We start from the raw sequence: 21921 nt of genomic DNA on the forward strand, positions 1-21921 counted from the left end.
CTAGAAAGTTCAGCTAAAATGATCATCTAAGGTAAAATAAAACGGAGTGTGTGCCCTCTGCTGGATGAAAGGAAGATATTTGAGTAGCTGATAATACTTAGTCTTTGCAGTATTGGCAGAGGACTTCTAGGTTTTTTTGCACGTGATTTTCTTTCTTTCTTTTTTGTTTTTTAACCTCTGCCTAGTTAATATATTCTTCAAAATGTAATTTATGTTCTCTCCCTTGAGAATCCTACCTGGTTTCCCAGAGGTAGTCATGTTTAACCATTTCAATGTTAATTCTAGTAGTTTCTTCCCTGTTGATAAAAGTAGGCTTAAACTAGAACAGCTGACCCTTGAATGAACACGGGGGTTAATCTGAGTATAATTTATAGTCAGCCCTCCATAGCTGGGTTTCCTCTGCACCCGTGGATTCAACCAGCTGTGGATAGGGCAGTACTGTGGTATTTACTACTGAAAAATATCTATGCATAAATGGGGCTGCACATTTCAAATCTGCATTGTTCGAGGGTCAATTGCATTTCATTCAATTCTGTTTTGTTCCCAGAATTACCTCTGTCTTCTTGAGGATAGTTTTCGTTCTGTGTTTTAATCTCGTTTCTGTCACTTTGGTGGGTTAAAACATTTGGTAAACTGTGGCTGTCTGTTCATATTTAAGATGGAGGTAGTAGAAAGGACTGGAGAGTGCTGCATATGAGGGTAAAGCTCTTTCACTGAAACACTTCAGGTTAGGGGAGCAAACCCGAAACTGTGCCCCTAACGGGCAGGTAATGCAGGGCTCTGGTTGGGGGCCTCACTCAAATGAGCTTCTCTAGGTTCCTCAGAAAAGGCATCCTGTTTCTTTAGAGCGGAACCTTCACTCTCCACCTGGCGGTGGGTACTCGCCTGGCAGCCGCTCCGTGTGCAGGGCTGTGCGCGCCGAGCGGGGCATCTTCTCTCCCAGGCTCAGACCTGCTCTCAGTCCCATCTGTCTTTACTGTTCTGAAGTTTCCGAGTTTCCCAGGTTCTGCTAAGCAGATCTGCTCCCTCCTGAGCTGTGGGCTCCTCCACACAATGTGGGCTGCGCTGTGGTGCACCTTTCTGTGGGTGGCATCCCTGGAGACACATCTCCAGGAGACTGCAGTCACTCAGAACACCGTGTAAGGTGCCCCTGGAGCCTTACAGCGCATGCCCTTCCTCTGTGGGAGGTCTAAAGCTGGGGCTACTTTGTTCTGCTTCTTCCATCAGTACCCTTCCAGCTGCTTCCTGGCATCCAAGTGTGCCGTACTCTTTTGGCCTTTGACGCCCCCTCTCTTATTTCCTTTACTGTGATTGGACTGTCTTTTTTTTTTTTTTTTTTTTAATCCCATTAGCTTCTTTTTAATGGGGTCTCAGGAGGAAGAGGAGATTAAGGTGTGGGCTGCGTCTGTCAACTTGAACCTGAAGCAGGGTGCTCACACTGTTAATGGGGATGTTATTCTACCTGCTTATGTTTGGCATACTTGTAGCTGATTCAGATACCAATTTAAAAAACAGCAGTAATTCTAGGTAGAGGCTCAATTAGACAGTTTTGTTGTCTCCCCGGATCAAATTAACTGGAAATCTGAAATATTTCCACTTATGTTATGTCAAGTAAATAGCAACTTTGGTGAAAAATGTATAAACATATGGCTTGTTAAAGAACATTCATTTGTATAAGTATCTTCTGTAGTGGCTTTTCACTAAAGCATTAGAAGGAGAGTTTTGAAATAATGAAATTTCCAGTTTCAGCTGATTGCCTACACTCTGCGGTGTAACACGTTGATGGGAAACCTGCTAAGGGCCCATTGGCCTGTGCAGAATGAAAAATAACTCTCTCACTGTGCGTTCAGTGACAATGATCGTATGCCATATTATCTATGTTTTTTGATGGCCAGCTGGGCACATAGAGCATAAATTTTCGTGTTCCAGGCTTTGTAGAGAGTGACTCAGGTGTCCCCTTCTAAATAATCCAGCAATACAAGATTATTTCTACCTCAGATATTTTATTTTATATCCAGAAGTGTTTTACATAAATGGATACATATATATGTATTTAATAACAAGTGTTCAACGTCAGTCCTCAGACGAGTCTAGGCTTTAAAAATAAAAGTTGTTTTCTCAGAACACTTGGACTAGGTATATATTCCACTGGTACTTACTGAGGGTCTAATAGGTACCTGTTCCTTTCACAGAAAGTTGGGGAGCCCTATGCTTGTCTCCCTTTTGGCTGAGGAAGAAGCTCATGCGTAGGGAGAGAATGGGTCCTGTTAACCACAGATGGCAGAGGGGTCAGGATTCAAAACTAATTACTTGATTGCAGAGTCACTTTTCTTCTGACTGCAGGGAACAGAATGTTTTTCAGAGTGCATTATTCACTCGATATGAGGCACACTGCTTCATACCAGTTGGAACAATGGGCAATAGCTGAGAATACCATTCTTGTTTTTTAGAAAAGGAGTCGCTCTGTGTTATGATGTGAGGGTAAGGCCTTCACATTTTTGGCTTCATCTTAGCAGAGAATAAGAATCAGTGATTGCATTTATCACAGAGGTCATTTTATTCAACTGGAAAACAAGGCAAAATGCTAATAAGCTTTCGTGAATAAGAAGAAAGAAAAGGTTTGGAAACAGCTCTAGAAGATGTCATTATTTAGCACAGCTGAAGGAAGGCTTCTTTGTGTAGTGACTAAACTGGAATGATAGCCCCTCAGTGTGCTGCCCTAGGAGGTCTTTATATGCAATGAGGAAGGTGAGGTAGGCACCAGCGGGAAGCTCCGTGCCCTCGCCCCTACCACAACCCACCTCACTGTGGGCCTCCAGAGCCACCCCGAGTGCTGGGCGGGGAATTCTACTTAGCGATTTCTAGGCTTAGAGTCAGTTCTAGTTCTTGATCATTTTTTATCCTAGGAAATGCTTCACTATGTCTAGTTTAACATTAGACATTAAGTTATAAATGAATGTAGTTTATAAATGCTGCCACATTATAGGAGATGGTGGTGTACAGTGAAGTCGTTTGATTTCAAATCTAGGCTGTGCTGTTTTCTAAGTCTTCTGGAAAAGTACTTAACCTCTCTGAGAATCTATTTTAAGAAAAAAAAATGATGCCTATTTCATAAGACTATTTTGGAAACAACATCAGATAATATGGATGGATGGATAGATGGCTTGGCGCCTAATAAGCACTGAATAAATGTCAGTTTCTTTCCCCTTAAAGGAATATCCATAATTTTGTTCTGTTTTTATTCCTGATAAATTGCACATTTTGAATATAATCTCATTAAGCACTAATGAAGCTACAGACTCCTAACACTGGCAGTGTTTTCTTAATAAAATGCTGTCCCATCCCTTTGGATGTCTTTCCCACGTACCCAACTTAACATGCAGAATTCAAAACTAATCGCAGTCCTTTGGAGGATGTGATAAGCAACTGGGTTCTGTGGAAGTTTTTCTAAACTATGGGCCTTTCTAGACAGGAAACCGAGGAGGGTGACTGGAGGTGCAGTCACAGGGATGCACTGCAGGTGCCGGCTGACGGCTGTGCTCACAGGATCCGAGACTATGTCCCCTCACGTGTTTAAGTGGTCTCTTTGCTTTAACTTTTTCAGATTATATATACATACACTAGAAACGTAAGAGCATTTCTTATTCTGGCCCTAAATTCCTTCTTTTGGAGCTAAGGATAAGCGGATATGTAGAAAAGGCTTAGGTTATTATTTACTGTGTTATATTTTTAATTTTTAATATAAATATTACCTTAGCAATGAGGCAAACTCAATGATTTGAATTGCTTCCATAAATGATTATTGCTCATATAATATGCTTCTCCAGAATATAGCAAAGATACCAGTCCCTGACTGTTTTAACAAATCTTTACTATAAATGAGAAACTCTGACGCCTGTTAAACTAAGTATATATTATGTATAACGGCAATAGCAACAACCATTACTAGCTGGCATTATACATATGTATGTATACAGAGAGTTCTTTCTTTCAAGAATTAAAATTATATATATATATAAATACGGAAATACCATCAGTATCTCCATTTTGCATATTGAAAAACCGAGGCACAAAGAAACCAAGTAACTTGCTGTCACATAGCTTCTAAGTGTCTGAGGCCGGATTTTAACTCAGAGTCTGGCGAGGATCTGTGATCTAGACCGTTTGTATATTATTACAGAACCAAATGCTATGAAGTACTGTTGAGAACTTCTTGTGTGTGTCTTAATAGCAGTGTACTGTTGAGGAAAAAGTTACTTAATTTTCCTGAGCTAAGTTTCTATTTAGTTGAACACTCCTATCTATCTTTGTTTTCTTTTTTAATACAGGAGGTGAAGTGGTTTGAGATTTACCATCAAGAACAGAAGAGGAGGACTAGCAGAAGGAGGTATCCTTTTGCGGGAAGGGCAGTGTTCATGAGAGGGCACATACCTTCCCATATAGGCTTAGGGACATTCACTGGATTTCCTTAGCTGAAGGCAAGAAAGGACACTCCATGAAAAGTGTTTATGCTATTCCAGGAAGGAAAGATTAACTTCCCTCCCAGGCAAATGTCCCCTTACTCCTGGAGTTTGCTGACTTACCCTAGGGGAGAGAAGATGAGAAGGTCCCACAGGAAGGGCGGAGGCCAGGACTAACCCTGGTAAGCTCCCCGGAGGGATAGGAAGATGCTGCTGAGGACAGATGAGAAAGGGGGAAGAAGGCTTGGGAGGAGGGCCAGCTGCAGCTTGGGTAGAGCGGTTAGTGCATCAGAAGACTAGTGTGCTGCCCCTGGTGGGGGGCGGGCAGCAGAGCTGGCTGAGCCTCCCAGGGGACCGGACGCGTTGCTTGAGTCTCTTACAGTGGTGCCTGTTTGGTCTTCCACCCAATCCAGGCTACATCACCAGTGATAACCAATAGGAAGTGGACAGAGGAGCAATCTAAGAGGAAGGAAGATCTAGAGGGTGTTATGAGAAAGAGAGCAGACCACAGCTCTGTCAACTCTAGAATACTTGGGTGGAACTCAAGTCTTAATATGTTTTATTCAGACCTCTGTCTCTCCTTCCAAGAAAATTAAGACTTTAAAATGGGGAGGATGGGGGTTGAGCCAAGATGGCAGAGTAGAAAGACTCACAGCTCACCCTGTCCCACAGATACACCAAGAATTACATCTGCAAACCCACTGAATCGCACAGAATACCTACTGAACTCTGGCAGAGTGTCTCTCACTTTGAAATACAGGAGGATTCTCACAAAATCTGGTAAGAAAAAAAAAAAATTGGTGTAGGGAGGGAGTGGCACCCTCACTCTGGGACACACCCTCTCCAGCTAGGAGGTCAGGGAAACTGACAGGGAGGGTCCCTGCAATCCCTGGTCCAGACGCGAGCTAGACTGGCTGCTAGAGATTGGTGAGGAACCCAGGCAGAGGGCTGGGGCCCACTGCACAGATGCAGCCTCTGGGGACTGGAGGGTGGTGTGAGCTCTAACTGGGGGTACGTGCAGAACAGAACAGCCTGGGACCCACATAAAATAGTACCACTGTTGGGGTGTGTGTGGGGGAGGGGTACAACATAGCTCCAGGCAGCGAGAGGGCAGATTTGCAATTTTCTGGACCCATTGTGGACGGACCCACGCCTCTGGGACAAACAGGCAGTGAGCGGAGTTCTGATGCACAGCTGGGGTGAGTATGGGTATCTACAACAGGCCAGAGTACAGTAATGTATGCAGGGCTGTGGTCTGCACTGACCGTGTGGCACAACACAGGTTCAGATGTGTGACTGCACACTTGCTACGGCAGGTCCTAGTGCCTGACGCTGGAGGATCTGCACTGGTGGCTCCTGGAGGAGCACCAGAGCAGGTGGCGACAATGGCAGCATCACCAAAGAGTACCTTGTAAGCCGACATAACAAGTAACAGACACCACCACAGAGGGCACTTCCCAGTGGACATCTGCCTACTCTTCTTCCCAGCTGAAGCAGTCCAGCCCTGCCTACTACACACCACAGCACAAAAAAGGAGGCTGGGCTCAACAACAATCGGGGCAGGTTCTAAAAACCACAACAACCACGCCCCCCAATCAAAGGGATAACAGCCAACACTCACAGAAGAAAGACATGGCGAACAGCCATCACAACAAAACTTAGATGCACACAGTCTACACAGGAAAGCTCCCGCGTTACAGCCCTTCAGGACCACAGTAGATAACTGATACTCCTAAATCCATACAGCCAGAGAGATAGAAGTAAAATGAAGTAGAGGAACTACTCCCAATTAAAAGAACAATCAATGAAATAGACTGATTGATAGTAAGACTTCAAAAAGGGAGTGATCAAAGCCCTGAAGGAACTAAGACTATGAATAGAGACAGAATACTTTGAAAAGGAAATTGAAACTATAAAGAGCCAATTAAAAACAGAAAACTCAATTGCTGAGATAAGAGGTGAGCGGAAGGCAGTCAAAAGGCAGAGGAATGAATAAGTGACTTAGAAGATAGGATCACAGAAGCCACCCAATCAGAACAGCAGGTAAAAACTAATGAAAGCAATGTAAGGGACCTATGGGATAATATAAAGCATAAAAGGGGTCCCAGAAGGAGAAGAAAGAGAGAAGGGGGTTGAAAAGAAATTATGACTGAAAACTTTCCAAACCTAAAGGAATCAGATATCCAAGTACAGGAAGCACAGAGGGACCCAAACAGACCCATACCAAGGCATATTATAATCAGGATCACCAGGGTTAAGGATAAAGAAATAATTCTAAAGGCAGCGAGAGGAAAACAATTAGTTACAAGGGAACCCCCCCACCATAAGGCTTTCAGCTGATTTCTCTATACAAACACACACTAGTGGCTAAAGTCCTGAATGAGAAGAAGCTGCAACCTAGGATACTCTATCCAGCAAGACTGTCCTTTAGAGTAGAAGGAGAGAGAATTTCACAAACAAAAACTAAAAGAATTCAGCAATGCTAAACCTATAGTAAAAGAGGAAGCTACAGAAATGAGAAACCCATAACTGGAAATGTGTTAACTACAATGAGTTGCAGGAGAATAAACATGAAGATGTAAAAATAAAGAATATCAAAATCATAAAAGGTGGGAGAGGGGAGCAAGAAAATACAGATTTTTTGGTCTCTCTTTGTTTTTTTCTTCATTCTTTTTAGGATGTATTTGAGCCAAATGACTATTGGTCTAAAGCAAACAGATATAGTAAGGGGTTAACGTACTTGAAAAACAGGGTAGCCGTAAATCATGAGCACACAAAAGCACAAAAAAACAACAAGAAACCAAGCTAATACAAAAGAAAATTACCAAACCACAAAAAGAAAAACAAAAAGAAAGGAACAAGGAAGAAATACCAAATCAACTGGAAAACAAAGTTCAAAATGATAATAAACACACGTCTATCAATAATCATTATAAATGTCAAAAATGTCAATGGACTAAATGCTCCAATCAAGACAGAGTCAGATAATAAAAGCCTATACAAGAGACCCCACTTTAAAGTGAAGGACACATAGACTGAAAGTGAGAGGATGGAAAAAGATACTTAATGCAAATGGAAATGACAAGAAAGTGGGAGTAGCAATATTCATATCAGACAAAATAGACAAAGGCCATAAAGAAGGACACTGTATGATGATCAAAGGAGCAATACAAGATGAGGATATTACACTCATTAACATGTATGCACTCAATATAGGAGCACCTAAATGTAGAAAACAAGTATTAACAGACATAAAGGGAGAAACTGATGGGAATATAACAGTAGGAGGTTTTAAAACCCCACTAACATCACTGGATAGGTCTTCCAGACAGAAAATCAGTAAGGCAACAGGGATGCTAAATGACACAATAGAGCAGGTGGACTTGGTTCATATTTTTAGGATATTACATCCCCAAAAAAACAATATACATTCTTTTCAAGTGCTCACGGACCATTCTCTAGGATAGACCACATACTCAGGCACAAAAGAAGCCTTAACAAATTTAAGATGATAGAAATTATTTCAAGCATCTTTTCTGACTACAATGGCATGAAACTAGAAATCAACCACAGAAAAATAAATGAGAAAAAAACTAACAGCATGGAAACTAAACAGCATACCACTTAAAAAGCCAACGGGTGGATGATTAAATCAAAGGGGAAATTTAAAAGGTCCTTGAGACAAATGACAGTGAAAACACAACCACACAAAATCTATGAGATGCAACAAAAGCAGTCCTAAGTGGGAAGTTCATAGCAACACAGGCCTTCCTCAAAAAAGAACAAAAGCCAAAGTCAGCAGAAGGAAGGAAATAAAGATTAAAAAACAAAAGAAAAAACCAACCAAACCAAGAGCTGGTTTTTTTTGGAAGAGTAAAGAAAGTTAAGAAACCTCTAGCCAAGCTCACCAAGAAGAAACGACAGAGCACACAAATAAACAAAATAGAAAATAGAGTGCAACCAACACCACAGAAATCCAAAAAAAATCATAAGAGAACAACTAATGAACAACTAATATAGCAATAAATTGGACAACCTAGAAGAAATAGACAAGTTTCTAGAAACATACAGTCCACCAAAACTGAATCAAGAAGAAATAGATAATCTGAACAGACAAATCACTAGAAGTGAAATAGAATCAGCAATTAAAAAAAAACCTCCCTGCAAACAGAAGTCCAGGACCAGATGGCTTCACTGGGGAATTCTATCAAATACACAAAGAAGAGCTCATACCAATCCTCCTCAAACTCTTACAAAAGGCTGACGAGGAGGAGAGTACTCTCAAACTCATTTTATGAAGCCAGCATCCCCCTGATACCAAAGCCAGTCAAAGACACTACCAAATAAGAAAGCTACAGGCCAATATTGTTGATGAACATAGATGCAAAAATCCTAAAATATTAGCAAACAGAATCCAACAACACATAAAAAGGTCATACACCATGATCAAGTTGGATTCACCCCAGGGACACAAGGATGGTTCAACATAGGCAAATCAATTAATGTGATACACCAAATCAGTAAGATAAAGGACGTAAGCCACATGGTTATCTCCGAAGATGCAGAAAATGCATTGATAAAATTCAACACCCATTTAAGATAAAAACTCTTACCAAAGTGGACACAGAGGGAACATAATAAAATCTATTTATGGCAAATCTATAGCCAGCATAATACTCAACAGTGAAAATCTGAATGCCTTCCCACTAAAATCTGGAACAAGACAGGGATGCCCACTCTCACCACTTCAACACAGTGTTAGAAGTCCTAGCCACAGCAACTAGACTACACAAATAAATAAATAAAAGGGATCCAAATTGAAAGAGAAGAGGTAAAATTGTCCTTATATGTGGATGACATGATACTATATATAGAAAACCCTAAAGGCTCCACACGAAAACTACTAGAGCTAATAAAAGAATTTTGCAAGGTATCAGGATGCAGGATTAACATACAGAAATCAGTGGCATTTATTTACATACCAATGAAATATCAGAAAAGGAAAGTAAAGAAACAATCCCTTTTAAAATTGCATCAAAAAAATAAAATACTTAGGAATGAACCTGACCAAGGAAATGAAAGACCTGTATGCAGAGAACTACAAGACACTGACTCAGGAAATTAAAGTTGACTTAAAGAAACAGAAAGATATCCCATATTCTTGGAATGGAAAAAGTAATATTACTAAAATGACCATACTACCCAATGCAATCTACAGATTTAATGTGATCCTTATCAAATTACCCAGGACATTTTTCCACAGAAGTAGAACAAATAATCCTAAAATTTATATGCAATCAATCACAAAAGACCCAGAATTGACAAAGCATTACTGAAGAAAAAGAATGAAGCTGGAGGAATAACCCTTCCAGACTACAGACAATACTACAGAACTACAGCAACCAAAACATCATGGTATTGGTATAAAAGCAAACATACATCAGTCAAACAGAATAGAGAGCCCAGAAATAAACCCACAACCTTTTGGTCAATTAATCTTTGACAAAGGAGGCAAGAACATAAAAGGAGTAAAAACAGTCTCTTTAGCAAATGGTGTTGGGAAAACTGGACAGCAGCATGTAAATTAATGAAGTTAGACTACTCCCTCACACCATATGCAAAAATAGATTCAAAATGGCTTTAAGAGTTAAACATAAGACACTATAAACCTCTTAGAAGAAAACATAAGCAAAACATTATCCAACATAAATCTCAGCAGTGTTCTCCTAGGGCAAGCTACGCAAGCAATAGAAATCAAAGCAAAAATAAACACATGGGACCTAATTAAACTTACAATCTTTTGCACAGCTAAGGAAGCCATAAGCAAAACAAAAAGATGACCTACGGAATGGGAGAAAATATTTGCAAAAGATGAGACTGACAAGGGCTTAACTTCCAGAATATATCAACAGCTCATACAACTTAATAACAAAAAAAAAAAAACCCAATCCAAAAGTGGGCAGAAGACCTTAACAAGCAATTCTCTAATGAAGACATACAAATAGTCAACAGGCACATGAAAAAATGCTATCACTAATTATCAGAGAAATGTAAATCAAAACTACAATGAAGTGTCACCTCACACCAGTCAGATTGGCCATCATTCAAAAGTCCACAAACGATAAATGCTGGCGAGGCTGTGGAGAAAAGAGCACCCTCGTACACTGTTTGTGGAAATGCAGTTTGGTGCAGCTGTTATGGAAAACACTATGGAGATTTCTCAAAAGACTAAAAATAGACTTACCGTATGATCCAGCAATCCCACTCCTGGGCATATATCCTGAGGGAACCTTAATTCAAAAAGATACATGCACCCTAATGTTCATAGAAGCACTATTTACAATAGCCAAGACATGGAAACAACCTAAATATCCATCAACAGATGACTGGATAAAGAAGTTGTGGTATATTTATACAATGGACTACTACTCAGCCATAAAAAATAATAAAATAATGCCATTTGCAGCAACATGGATGGACCTGGAGATTGTCATTCTAAGTAAACCAGAAAGAAAAAGAAAAAGAAAAATACCATATTATATCACTTCTATGTGGAATCTGAAAAAAAAAAAAAACTTATTTACAAAACAGAAACGGACTCACAGACATAGAAAACAAACTTACGGTTACTAGAGGGGGAAGGGGGTGGGAAGGGATAAACTGGGAATTTGAGATTTGCAGATACTAATATATATAAAATAAATAAGTATATACTGTACAGCACAGGGAACTGTATTCAATATTTTGCAGTAACTTATGGTGAAAAATATGAAAACAAATACACGAGTGTTCCTATATGAGTGAAGCATTGTGTTGTACACCAGAAATTGACACATTGTAAACTGACTATACTTCAATAAAAATATAAAAAAATAAAACGGGGAGGGCTAATAAGTGATAAAGTTAGAGATTTGAATTGAAATGCTATTAAGGAAGCCCACTCATCATTGGGAAATAGGATTGAACAAAAGCATAGTTGGTTACAGGTACTGGAAAAAATAAAATGATTTAGATTTAATTTTATATTTTAGCCAATTATTAAAATGTTCACAAAACAGCTGCAGTTATAAAGCAAGTGGAGGGAAATATTAGCCCCTTCTCAGCCCCTCCAGCTTTTATCTGACTGGAGTACAAAATACTAAGTCCTCTACATGTAAGCCTCCCGGCCAACATCTCCATTCTCATCTCCTGCCCCACTGCCTTACACTCTTGTTGCCACAACACTGACTCACTCTGTGGCCTTGAGACACCTCACATCTGCTCAGGGGTTCACGTTTTTGCACGTGCTCTTTCTCCTGTTCAGAGTCCCCTTCCTTCCGGTGTTTGTCAGGCAAATGTCCACAGATGCTTCAGTTCACAGCTTAAGGTATATCTTCTCTGAAACCATCCTGACCTGTTCCTCCCTCCCTCTCAGATACCCATTCCAGCTAGGTATCCTTCCTGGATCCTCCATTAATCCCTCACATGTATCTCCTGCGTGATGTTTACACTGTACGCAGGTATGTGTTCATATTTCTGTCATTCTCAATAGACAACGAGCCCTCGAAGGAAAAGAAGAGATCTTATTTGTTAAATGTAGTACCTAGCATAGTGCTTGGCATATAACATAAGCTTCATAGATATTTGCTAACAGAGAGAAAGAAAGGAGGGAGGGAGGGAGGAAAGAAGAAAAGAAACAAGGAATTTTTGCTCAAAATGATGAGGCTGCACAGTCTGGTTTAAGAGAAGACTCCATAATAATTCCTATCTTACCCTTCCAGGGAGATGGCCCGTTGGAGAGTCACTGAAGGCTGGCGGGTTGCAGTGCTGTGTTGGGAATGACTGCAAGAAAAGAGAAAAAACAAACACAGATCATTTATTTAAAATATCTTTGCACATTCTAACCAGTCCTATTGTCAACAGGCAAATTGATCTTGAAAGAAATAGAGATTAAATGGCTGTTCTTTGATGATAAGCAGAATCATCCACCAAAATATAACTCTATCAGGTAAGGGGTTAATATTTCTTTATAACTTGATTTCAACTTGTATTATGCAAAAGTAGCTTTAAATGAAGGGTAGACGTGAAAAAAAAATTTGGAATAGGTAATTATCTTTCCCTTGTAATAAGACAACAGAGCATAAAAACATAAATTTCATTATAATGCAGCATTTTTTTTTAATGCATAACATTTTTTCTAAATTTTACAAAGAGCAAATTTGCTAATTGGAGTAGTATTTAATTTTTATAAACATTAGTTCAAATTTGTAATACTTGTAAAGATAATCAACAGTGATTCAACTGTTGGATGAACACAAAAACATTAAAAATGGGATTTCCAGTTGCATATCGATCTTAGAATTTAATGTGATTCTGTATTTATTTTGGTTGCATGTAACAAGAAAGGATTGATTTTTATGGAAAAGTAGTTGCAATAGAAATTATAGTATCCAACATTTATTGAACACTTATATTGCCTGAGTCACTTTTCTAAGTATATGTTTACATTCTCTATTTCTTACAATCCTGTAAGTATGTACTGTCCTATTTAACAGATGAGGAAATGAAGGTACAGGAAAATTTAGAAATTTGTCCAAAGTCATGTGGTAAATACCTGTGCTTTAAATAGCACTAAACTGATTTTAGAGCCATTCTTCTTAACCATCCTGTTATATATCTCCCAAATGGTAACAGTTTTTCAGATTTGTAAGAATTTGCCTTGCAACTTCAGAATACTCTTCAGTCAGAAGGTGAAAAAGGGAAATGTTCCATCTGAGATATGCACAATGACAATCCCACAGCCAAAAGTAATGGATTGGGAGTGTCCTATGTGTTACAATGTACAATAAAAATGTATTTCAATGTGTAATTTTAGGTTGGAATATGTTTAATAGTTTAGTTGTAACAGTTACATATACATGTAATGAATGAAGGTGTGTGTATATAAATATATATATATAAAGAGAAACTAGAGTAAAATGTTTGCAGAACATGAGGCACCTTCACACAACTCTGACTTCTCAGCAGATACTCGGAAAACACTGACATTACCACAGAGAGCCAGATTTTTGTTCAGAACTTTGGTTATTGTGGATTTGAGAAGAGATGTCTCTCTGTGTGCATTTAACTGTGACATGGATGTCATTTATCTGAGGTTGAAGGAGCAGAATTTAGGGACTACAGCTAAGCTTAGAGAATGATTCTCAAATTAAAGATTGTGTCCTTTGTTTCCTAGCATCCCCTACAGTGCCAAGCACCACTTGTGTCCACTGAACATGTTTTGATTGATCAACTGAAAAGCAGCATAGCATTCAGGAGCTGGACCGTGTAGCCAGAGTGCCTGAGTTCAAATTCGAGCTCTGCCACATATACCAGTGTGACCTTGCTGGAATTTCTTAAAGCTCTCTCTGTCAATTTCTCATATGATTGGGATAGTAACAGTACCTTCCTCACACGGTTGTTATAATGATTCAATGAATACAGTGTTTAGAACAGTGTTGTCTGTTACATGGTAAAAGCTACATAAGTGTTTGTTAAATAAATCTATGTGATTTAGCAGAGTGTTCACTTTGAGCTGTTTAGCACTAAACAAGAATACTTATTGAGAGCACTTCAATTAGCCACACAGTCAGTGCCACAAGACGTGGATTTGTGAGGGTACTATAACTTTGGTGAGCAAGATCAAATTGAAGTATGTTTTCTATTGTAAAAACATTATAAAATTAATAGAAATCAAAATAAGAGAAAGTGAAAAAAAATCACATATAATTCCATTCCCTGGCCTCTGGCTTTACAGACTAATTCAATTTTCAGAGATGTCCTATAAGGTAGGTAGAAGTATCCTCATTTTATGTACAAGAAACAAAACAGAACTTACTGTGTCAGAAACCAACAGCTTGCAAATGTGGAGCCAGAATTCAAATGACTGCCTCTCTTGTTGCCAAGTGTATGTACTCCCCACTCTATGCTACTGACTCCCTGTATGTCTACATGTGTTTCATATTATTTTATATATACACATACTATATACAACTTCATATTCTGTATTTCCTCCTTAATCGTTTCTGATAGGGTTTCCATAATTATTATTTTGGTGTTATATGATAAGTCCCTCTGAAGATGTAATTTACTTAGCCATCCTTTTACAGTTGGATATTTGGGTTATTTCTATTGTTTTAATACTGTAAACAATGCTGCAATAAACACAGGGATAGCAAGTACTTTCTTCAGCTTGACAATTTCCTTTGAATGCATCCCTAAAATAGAAACATTAAGTTGTGTTTTATGACTTATGTTATCACTTTTCAAAAATTTGTATCATCTTTCTTACTGCCTCTAAAATATATACATATATGTATGTATGGACAAGTTTCACCACAATCTTATAAGCAATGACATTATTTTGTTGAGAACTCTCAACAAAATGTTAGCAAGCAGAATCCAACAATACATAAAAAAAGATCATACATCATGATCAAGTTGGATTCATCCCAGGGTCACAAGGGTGATTCAGCACAATGTGACCACCACATCAACAAAAGAAGAGAAAAAAACCACATGATCATCTCAAAAGATGCAGAAAAAGCATTTGAGACAATTCAGCATTCTTTCATGATAAACTCTTACCAAAGTGGGTATAGAGGGAACATATTTAAACATAATAAAAGCTATTTATGGCAAACCCACAGCCAGCATAACACTCAGCAGTGAAAAGCCAAAAACCTTCCCGCTAAAATCTGGACCTCAGACAAGAATGACTACTCTCCTCTCACTACTTCTATTCAACATAGTACTGGAAGTCCTAGACATCAGTTATACAAGAAAAAGAAATAAAACGAATCCAAATCAGAAGGGAAGAGGTAAAACTGTCATTATATGCAGATGACATGATACTATATATAGAAAACCCTAAAGATTCCACATAAAAACTACTAGAACGGATTAATTCAACAGGGTAGCAGGTTACAAGATTAACATACAGAAATCAGTTGCATTTCTTTACACTAACAATGAGATACCAGAAAGGAAAAGTAGAAAAAAATTTTTTTAAATCACATCAAAAAATTAATAAAGTAGGAATAAACCTGACCAAGGAGGTGAAAGACATACGTTGAGAACTATAAAACGTTGATTTAAAAAAACAAAAAAAACTGAAAGTGATTCAAAGAAATGGAAAGATATCCCATGCTTTGGATTGGAAGAATTAGTATTATTAAAATGACCCTATTACCCAAAGCAGTCTACAGATTTAATGCGATTCCTATCAAATTACCCATGACATTTTTCTCAGAACTACAACAAATAATCCTAAAGTTTATATGAAATCACAAAAGACCCAGAATTTCCAAAGCAGTCTTGAGGTAGAAGAACAAACGTGGAGGCATAACCCTTCCAGATTGCAGATAATATTACAGAGCTATAGTAATAGATAATATTATAGAGCTACAGTAATCAAAACAGCATGGTATTGACACAAAAACAGACATATGGATCCGTGGAACAGAATAGAGAGCCCAGAAATAAATCCACAGACTTATGGTCAATTACTCTTCAACAAAGGAGGCAAGAATATACAATGGAGGAAAAACAGTCTCTTCAGCAACTGGTATTGGGAAAGCTTGATAGCCACATGTGAACCAATGAAGTTAGAACATTCCTCATGCTATACACAAAAATAAACTCAAAATGGCTTAAAGACTTAATAAGATGTGACACCATAAAACTCTCAGAAGAGAACATAGGCAAAACATTCTCAGACATAAATCACAGCAATGCTTTCTTAGGTCAGTTTCTCCCAAGGCAAAAATAACAGCAAAAATAAACAAATGGAACCTGATCCAATTTATGAGGTTTTGCACAGCAAAGGGAACCATAAACAAAATGAAAAGACAATCTATGGACTGGGATAAAATATTTGCAAGTGATATAATTGACAAGGGCTTAATTTCCAAAATATACAAACAGCTCATACAACTCAATAACAGTAACTACAAAACAACCCAATCAAAACATGGGCAGAAGACCTAAATAGACATTTCTCCAAAGAAGACATACAGATGGCCAACAGGTACATGAAAAGATGCTCAACATTGCTAATTATCAGAAAAATGCAAATTGAAAGTACAACGAGGTACCACCTCGCACCAGTCAGAAGGGCCGTCATCAAAAAGTCTACTAATAATAACTGAAAAAATGTGCTCTACACTGGAAATTGACACAACATTGTAAACGGACTATAACTCAATAAAAAAATGTTAAAAAAAAAGTTGATTTTGTGAAAGGTAATTTTGATGATCCTGGTGAAAACATTAAAAATAGTCTTGCTTTCAGAACTGGAAAAGGAAAAGGGCATTATCAAATTTAGAAAACAGTTGCATTACTGAATCAGTATTTCAGTTACAATTTTTGACCTTTTGTAAATTCTAGATAAAAATTCCACTTTGAAAAGACAAAGAACAACTCAAAATGGACAGTGAACATACACTCTTCATGACGTTAAGGAAGAAAAGTATCGGCTCACCACTTTTTAATTAAGCTTCCCTATTTTAAATGTCCATGAATTTAACAGATCTTAAGTTACTGGAGCATCTTTTGGAGTCTCAGTAACATGGGTGAAATCTATCTGCTGACCTAGTTCACTTCTCTAACTACTGAGGTTTATACTCCTCCAACTGAAGTGTAAGTCACCAATAAGGGACCCAACAGAAATGAAATAATAACTCAGATTAAAAAAAAAAAAAGTCTACTAAAAGTAAATGCTGGAGAGGGTGTGGAGAAACAGGAACCCTCCTACACTGTTGGTGGGAATGTAATTTGGTGCAGGCACCTTGGAAAATAGTATGGAGGGTCCATCAAAACTTAAAACAGAACTACTATATGATCCAGCAATCCCACTCCTGGGTATATATCCAGAGAAATCTTTAATTCAAAAAGATACATTCACCCCAATGTTCATAGCAGCACTATTTACAATAGCCAAGGCATAGAATCAATCTAAATGTCCATCAACAGATGAATGGATAAAGATATCACGTATATTTATATATACACACAACGGAATACTACTTAGCCACAAAAAGGATGAAATAATGCCATTTGCAGCAACACAGATGGACCTAGAGATCAGCATACTAAGTTAAGTCAAGTCAGACATAGAAGGACAAATATCACATGATATCACTTACATGTGGAATCTAAAATATGATACAAATGAGCTTATTTCCAAAACACGGATTCACAGATACAGAAAACAAACTTACGGTTGCCAAAGGGGAAAGGGGCAGGGAGAGGGATAAATTAGGAGTTTTGGATTAGCAGATACAAACTGCTGTATGTAAAATAGATAAACAACTTCCTACTGTATAGCACAGGGAACTATATTCAATACCTTGTAATAAACTATAATGGAAAAGAATATGAAAAAATATATAACTGAATCACTTTGCTATACACCAGAAACAAACACAACATTGTAAATCAACTATACCTCAATTTAAAAAAAGCACTGACATTACAATTTTAGAAAATGTGATAATAGGTACAAAATGATGCTTCAGATTTATGAGTGTTAGTGAGAATGACCATTTTTTTCTAAATGCGTATTTGCTAATTTCTTTTGTTTAAACTGTTGAATCTTTTCCTATACCATTTATCTTCCACTGGTTTAGAAAGTACCGACATTTCTTCTTGGGTAACGATCAATGATGCTTACTAACCAAGATTAATGAGTAACTGCAATCCCTGATGGCTTCCTCACCATTAATCTGGCCCATATAATGGAAACAAAGAAATATTCAATAATCTCACTTTACTTATCACTACCTTAAACTAATTACTTTATTATTCTGCCTTAAAGTATTCCAATAATGTCCCTCTTAAAGTTTTAGTGACACTTAAATTAAATGCAAAAGGTACCATGAAGTGCTTACAGAATTTTAACTCCTTTTATATTACACATGCAAAGTCAACCAGTTTCTCCAAGCATGTAAATCTGGAACAAACAGAGCTTTTTAGAACATGTAATTACCCTTTTACTCTACTAAGACAAATACAGTGAATTATCTGACAGTCAAGACCTATTATGCAAGGGAACTTTTGTTATTCCCTGATAGTAACATTTAAGCAGTACCTGCAGACGGTATTACAAGCTACCTGATGGTGATATAATAAGTGGTACTTTACAAACACCAAATGTCTTCCCCTTGGGACCAAGTAGGTTCCATCCTTTCTATATTACTGGCTACATACATAGCATGTTGCTAGTTCCACCGTGATTAAGAAACTATAGGTAACAACCGCCTGGCTCTTTTATCTCCTCAGGCAGAAGGCCGGCCAGATGAAATCCTGAGAAGTGTAGTGGAAAGAACCAAGGGAGGGAAGGAGACACAGCTATAACTTAAAAGCTTTCAACACTGGAGGGCAAAGTGCTTGGAATGTTGTTTGTCTGGGGGAAAAAAACAAAACTCTCCCCACAAATGGCCATCCTTCTCCTTGCATCTATCATTTTTCTAGACAGTGTCAAACACCTCTTCTGTGAAGCATCCTATGATAGACCTACCCACGTCCCCAGTACAGCTGCCCCGCTCTCTGCCCCGGGCCCGTCTTTCCCACACATCCACAATAGCACCCAGGGCTCAGGCTCACCATCGTTTATCTACGTGCCTGTTTTTCTGATGAATTTACATGTGTTTTTTGTGTGTCTTTTATTAACTGACAAACTTATTTAATGTGCCTTGTCAGGTCCCATCCGTCACTCAAATACCTCCTGATGTAGTTTCAATATTCTATTTCGTTCTTCACCATATTTCAGAAGAATTTACTTTTCTTGTTATATTTAACTCTCCGTCTTTCTCTTGAATACTTGTATCCATCATTTATCTGTCTTCTTATTTTATTCTCTCTCTCCCTCTCTCTCCCCCCCAACTCTTTTTTTGGGGGGGGGGGGAATTCTACTTTCCCTCTCCATATATACTCATTAAGTTGCCACTATTCTTAAAAAGAGAGTATGTCTTCTTGGTTATCCCACCAGTATCTCAAATGCAACAAAATCAAAACACCATCACCTTCCTCCATAAAGCTGGATAGTCCTGTTGTTTCACTGACACTTAACATGGGTTGTCTTTGTCATTAATTGTATGTTCTGTTTACATCTAACATTAACATCTAAATGTTAATTGGGCACTGACTACATATTAAGGATTGTATTAGGTGCTTCAGATGACTTTTTGATTCCTTAGTAGTGTAGTATTCCATAAATACTACTAATAAAGAAGATGGTAAAATCAAATAAACCATTTGGCCTCTTTTCATTTGGATAACATTTTTCAATAAGTCTTTAGGTATATTTGATAGACAAACTATAGATGCTAGATCTGGAAGGTTGTAGAAGTATTTTAAATGGTGGAAAAGGGAGAGAAGACTTTCTGAGAAGCTAGAAGAGCATTTTCAAGACTATTAAGAGTCAAAAGTATGTGTTGTGCTTTGGGACCCTGAAGTGGTTTGGCTTAACCAGATCAGAGTGGCCACGTGTGAGGCCGAAGCTGAAGAGGGATGAATCACGAGGGGCAATGAATACCATGCCAAGAGGTCTGCACTTTATCCTGATGATAGTGGTGAGCTCTCCAACATCGTTAAGCATGGGTATGAAGGGGTCACGATGGTAGTATCTATGACTCAGAAATACTCTGAACAATGGAGGAAAGAAGAGGAAATCTATAGGGAAACCATTATAGTAGAGAAAACTAATAAATGCCTAAACTTCAATAATGGCTATTACAATTAGGAAAAGAGGGTACTTTTAATACATGTGGAGGTGAAGTATCCAGCAATGAATAACAGGAGGTTACAGAGAGGGCACTTTGATCTCCAGAATTGATTCTAGTAATCTGGATGGGTGGGCGTTTGTTCTCAAAGTTAAAATCTCCTAGACAGAAAGGGCTTGCTCCTGCCAGGGAACAGGAGTAGTTGTGCTCTCTTCTAGAACTTTCAGACCTTCAAAGGTAGACTGACTTTGGTATTAGAAGGAGGGTGGTGGTGAGGAAGAATGAACTGAGTTCTGTCATTGAGCGGACGATCACACTGTTAACAGCACGTGTGTATAAGAAAGTGCATTTGTGGACAGGATAATATAACTGAGTTTGGCTTTGCACAAGATTAACTTGATGTGGCCGGTACACATGTGGGAGATACGATCTGCAATGGGCCAGCCATAATTATTGGAAAGTTCTTCCTTTTCTTGGTGTAACACCTGCCTACCCAGGGTAGGCACTGAATGTCTGAGATATTCCTTGCATCTTCTCCTTCAAATAAATATTGCTAACACTCTTGCTTCTTTATATGATGGTTTCAAGATTCCTAGCTATCTTTGCCTGTATACTCTTAATTTTTCCTTCTGATTTCTACTTAAACTGCAGAACCTAGAAATGAATTCAGAATTCCAGATGTGTTCAGGCCAGGGCTGAGTGCCACGAGATGCTGACTTGCCTCCGTCTGGATCCCATACTCCTGCCAGCACAGCTCAAGATCATATGGACTTTTAAAATTTTCTAAATTATATTGGTAAGTTTAGAGTCAACTTCTCATATATTTTTAACATCAAATGATTCAAAGTCAAATCTATCACGTACATTGGGCTTTGGGAAACTGTATATAAAAAATAATGAAAAGAATGAAGCTGGAGAAATAACCCTTCCAGACTTCAAACAATACTGTGGAGCTATACTAATCAAAACAGTGTGTTACTGGCATAAAAGCAGACATATGGATCAATGGAACAGAACAGGGAGCCCAGAATAAACCCACAGACCTATAGTCAATTTATCTTCGACAAAGGAGGCAAGAACATACAATGGAGAAAAGATTGTCTCTTCAGCAAGTGGTGTTGGGAAAACTGGATAGTAGCATGTAAATCAATGAAGTTAGAACACTCCCTTACACCAGTCATAAAAATAAACTCAAAACAGCTTAAAGACTTAAACACGAGGCAAGACACTATAAACCTCCTAGAAGAAAACAAAGGCAAAACATTCTCTGATATAAATCTTAGCAATGTTCACCTAGGGCAGTCTACCCAGGCAGTAGAAATAAAAGCAAAAATAAACACATGGGACCTAATTAAACTTATAATCTTTTGCACAGCAAAGGAAACCGTAAGTGAAACAAAACAACAACCTACAGAATGGGAGAAAATATTTGCAAATGATGTGCCTGACAAAGGTTTAATTTCCAGAATATATAAACATTTCATACAACTTAATAACAACAAGAAAAAAAACCTCAGTCCAAAAATGGGCAGAAGACCTAAACAAGCAGTTCTCCAATAAAGACATACAAATGGCCAACAGGTACATGAAAAAATGCTCAATATTGCTAATTATCAGAGAAATGCAAATCAAAACTACAATGAAGTACCATCTCACACCAGTCAGTTTGGCCATCATCAAAAAGTCTACAAATAGTAAATGGTGGAGAGGGTGTGGAGAAA

At 38.2% G+C, this 21921-nt stretch overlaps 1 protein-coding gene across 16 annotated transcripts in view; it reads right to left on the bottom strand.

Annotated features, from left to right (window-relative positions):
* DLG2 (discs large MAGUK scaffold protein 2) overlaps positions 1 to 21921 on the bottom strand; it is a 1731178-nt gene that overhangs the window by 359878 nt on the left and 1349379 nt on the right. For all 16 annotated transcript variants that reach the window (XM_045509092.2, XM_045509086.2, XM_074372765.1 and 13 more), the window contains one exon: positions 12213 to 12281. In XM_045509092.2, the coding sequence (XP_045365048.1) occupies positions 12213 to 12281 (69 nt within the window). The remainder of the gene's footprint in view (positions 1 to 12212; positions 12282 to 21921) is intronic.

This window comes from Camelus bactrianus, chromosome 10, assembly GCF_048773025.1.
Source record: "Camelus bactrianus isolate YW-2024 breed Bactrian camel chromosome 10, ASM4877302v1, whole genome shotgun sequence".
Classification (NCBI taxonomy): domain Eukaryota; kingdom Metazoa; phylum Chordata; class Mammalia; order Artiodactyla; family Camelidae; genus Camelus; species Camelus bactrianus.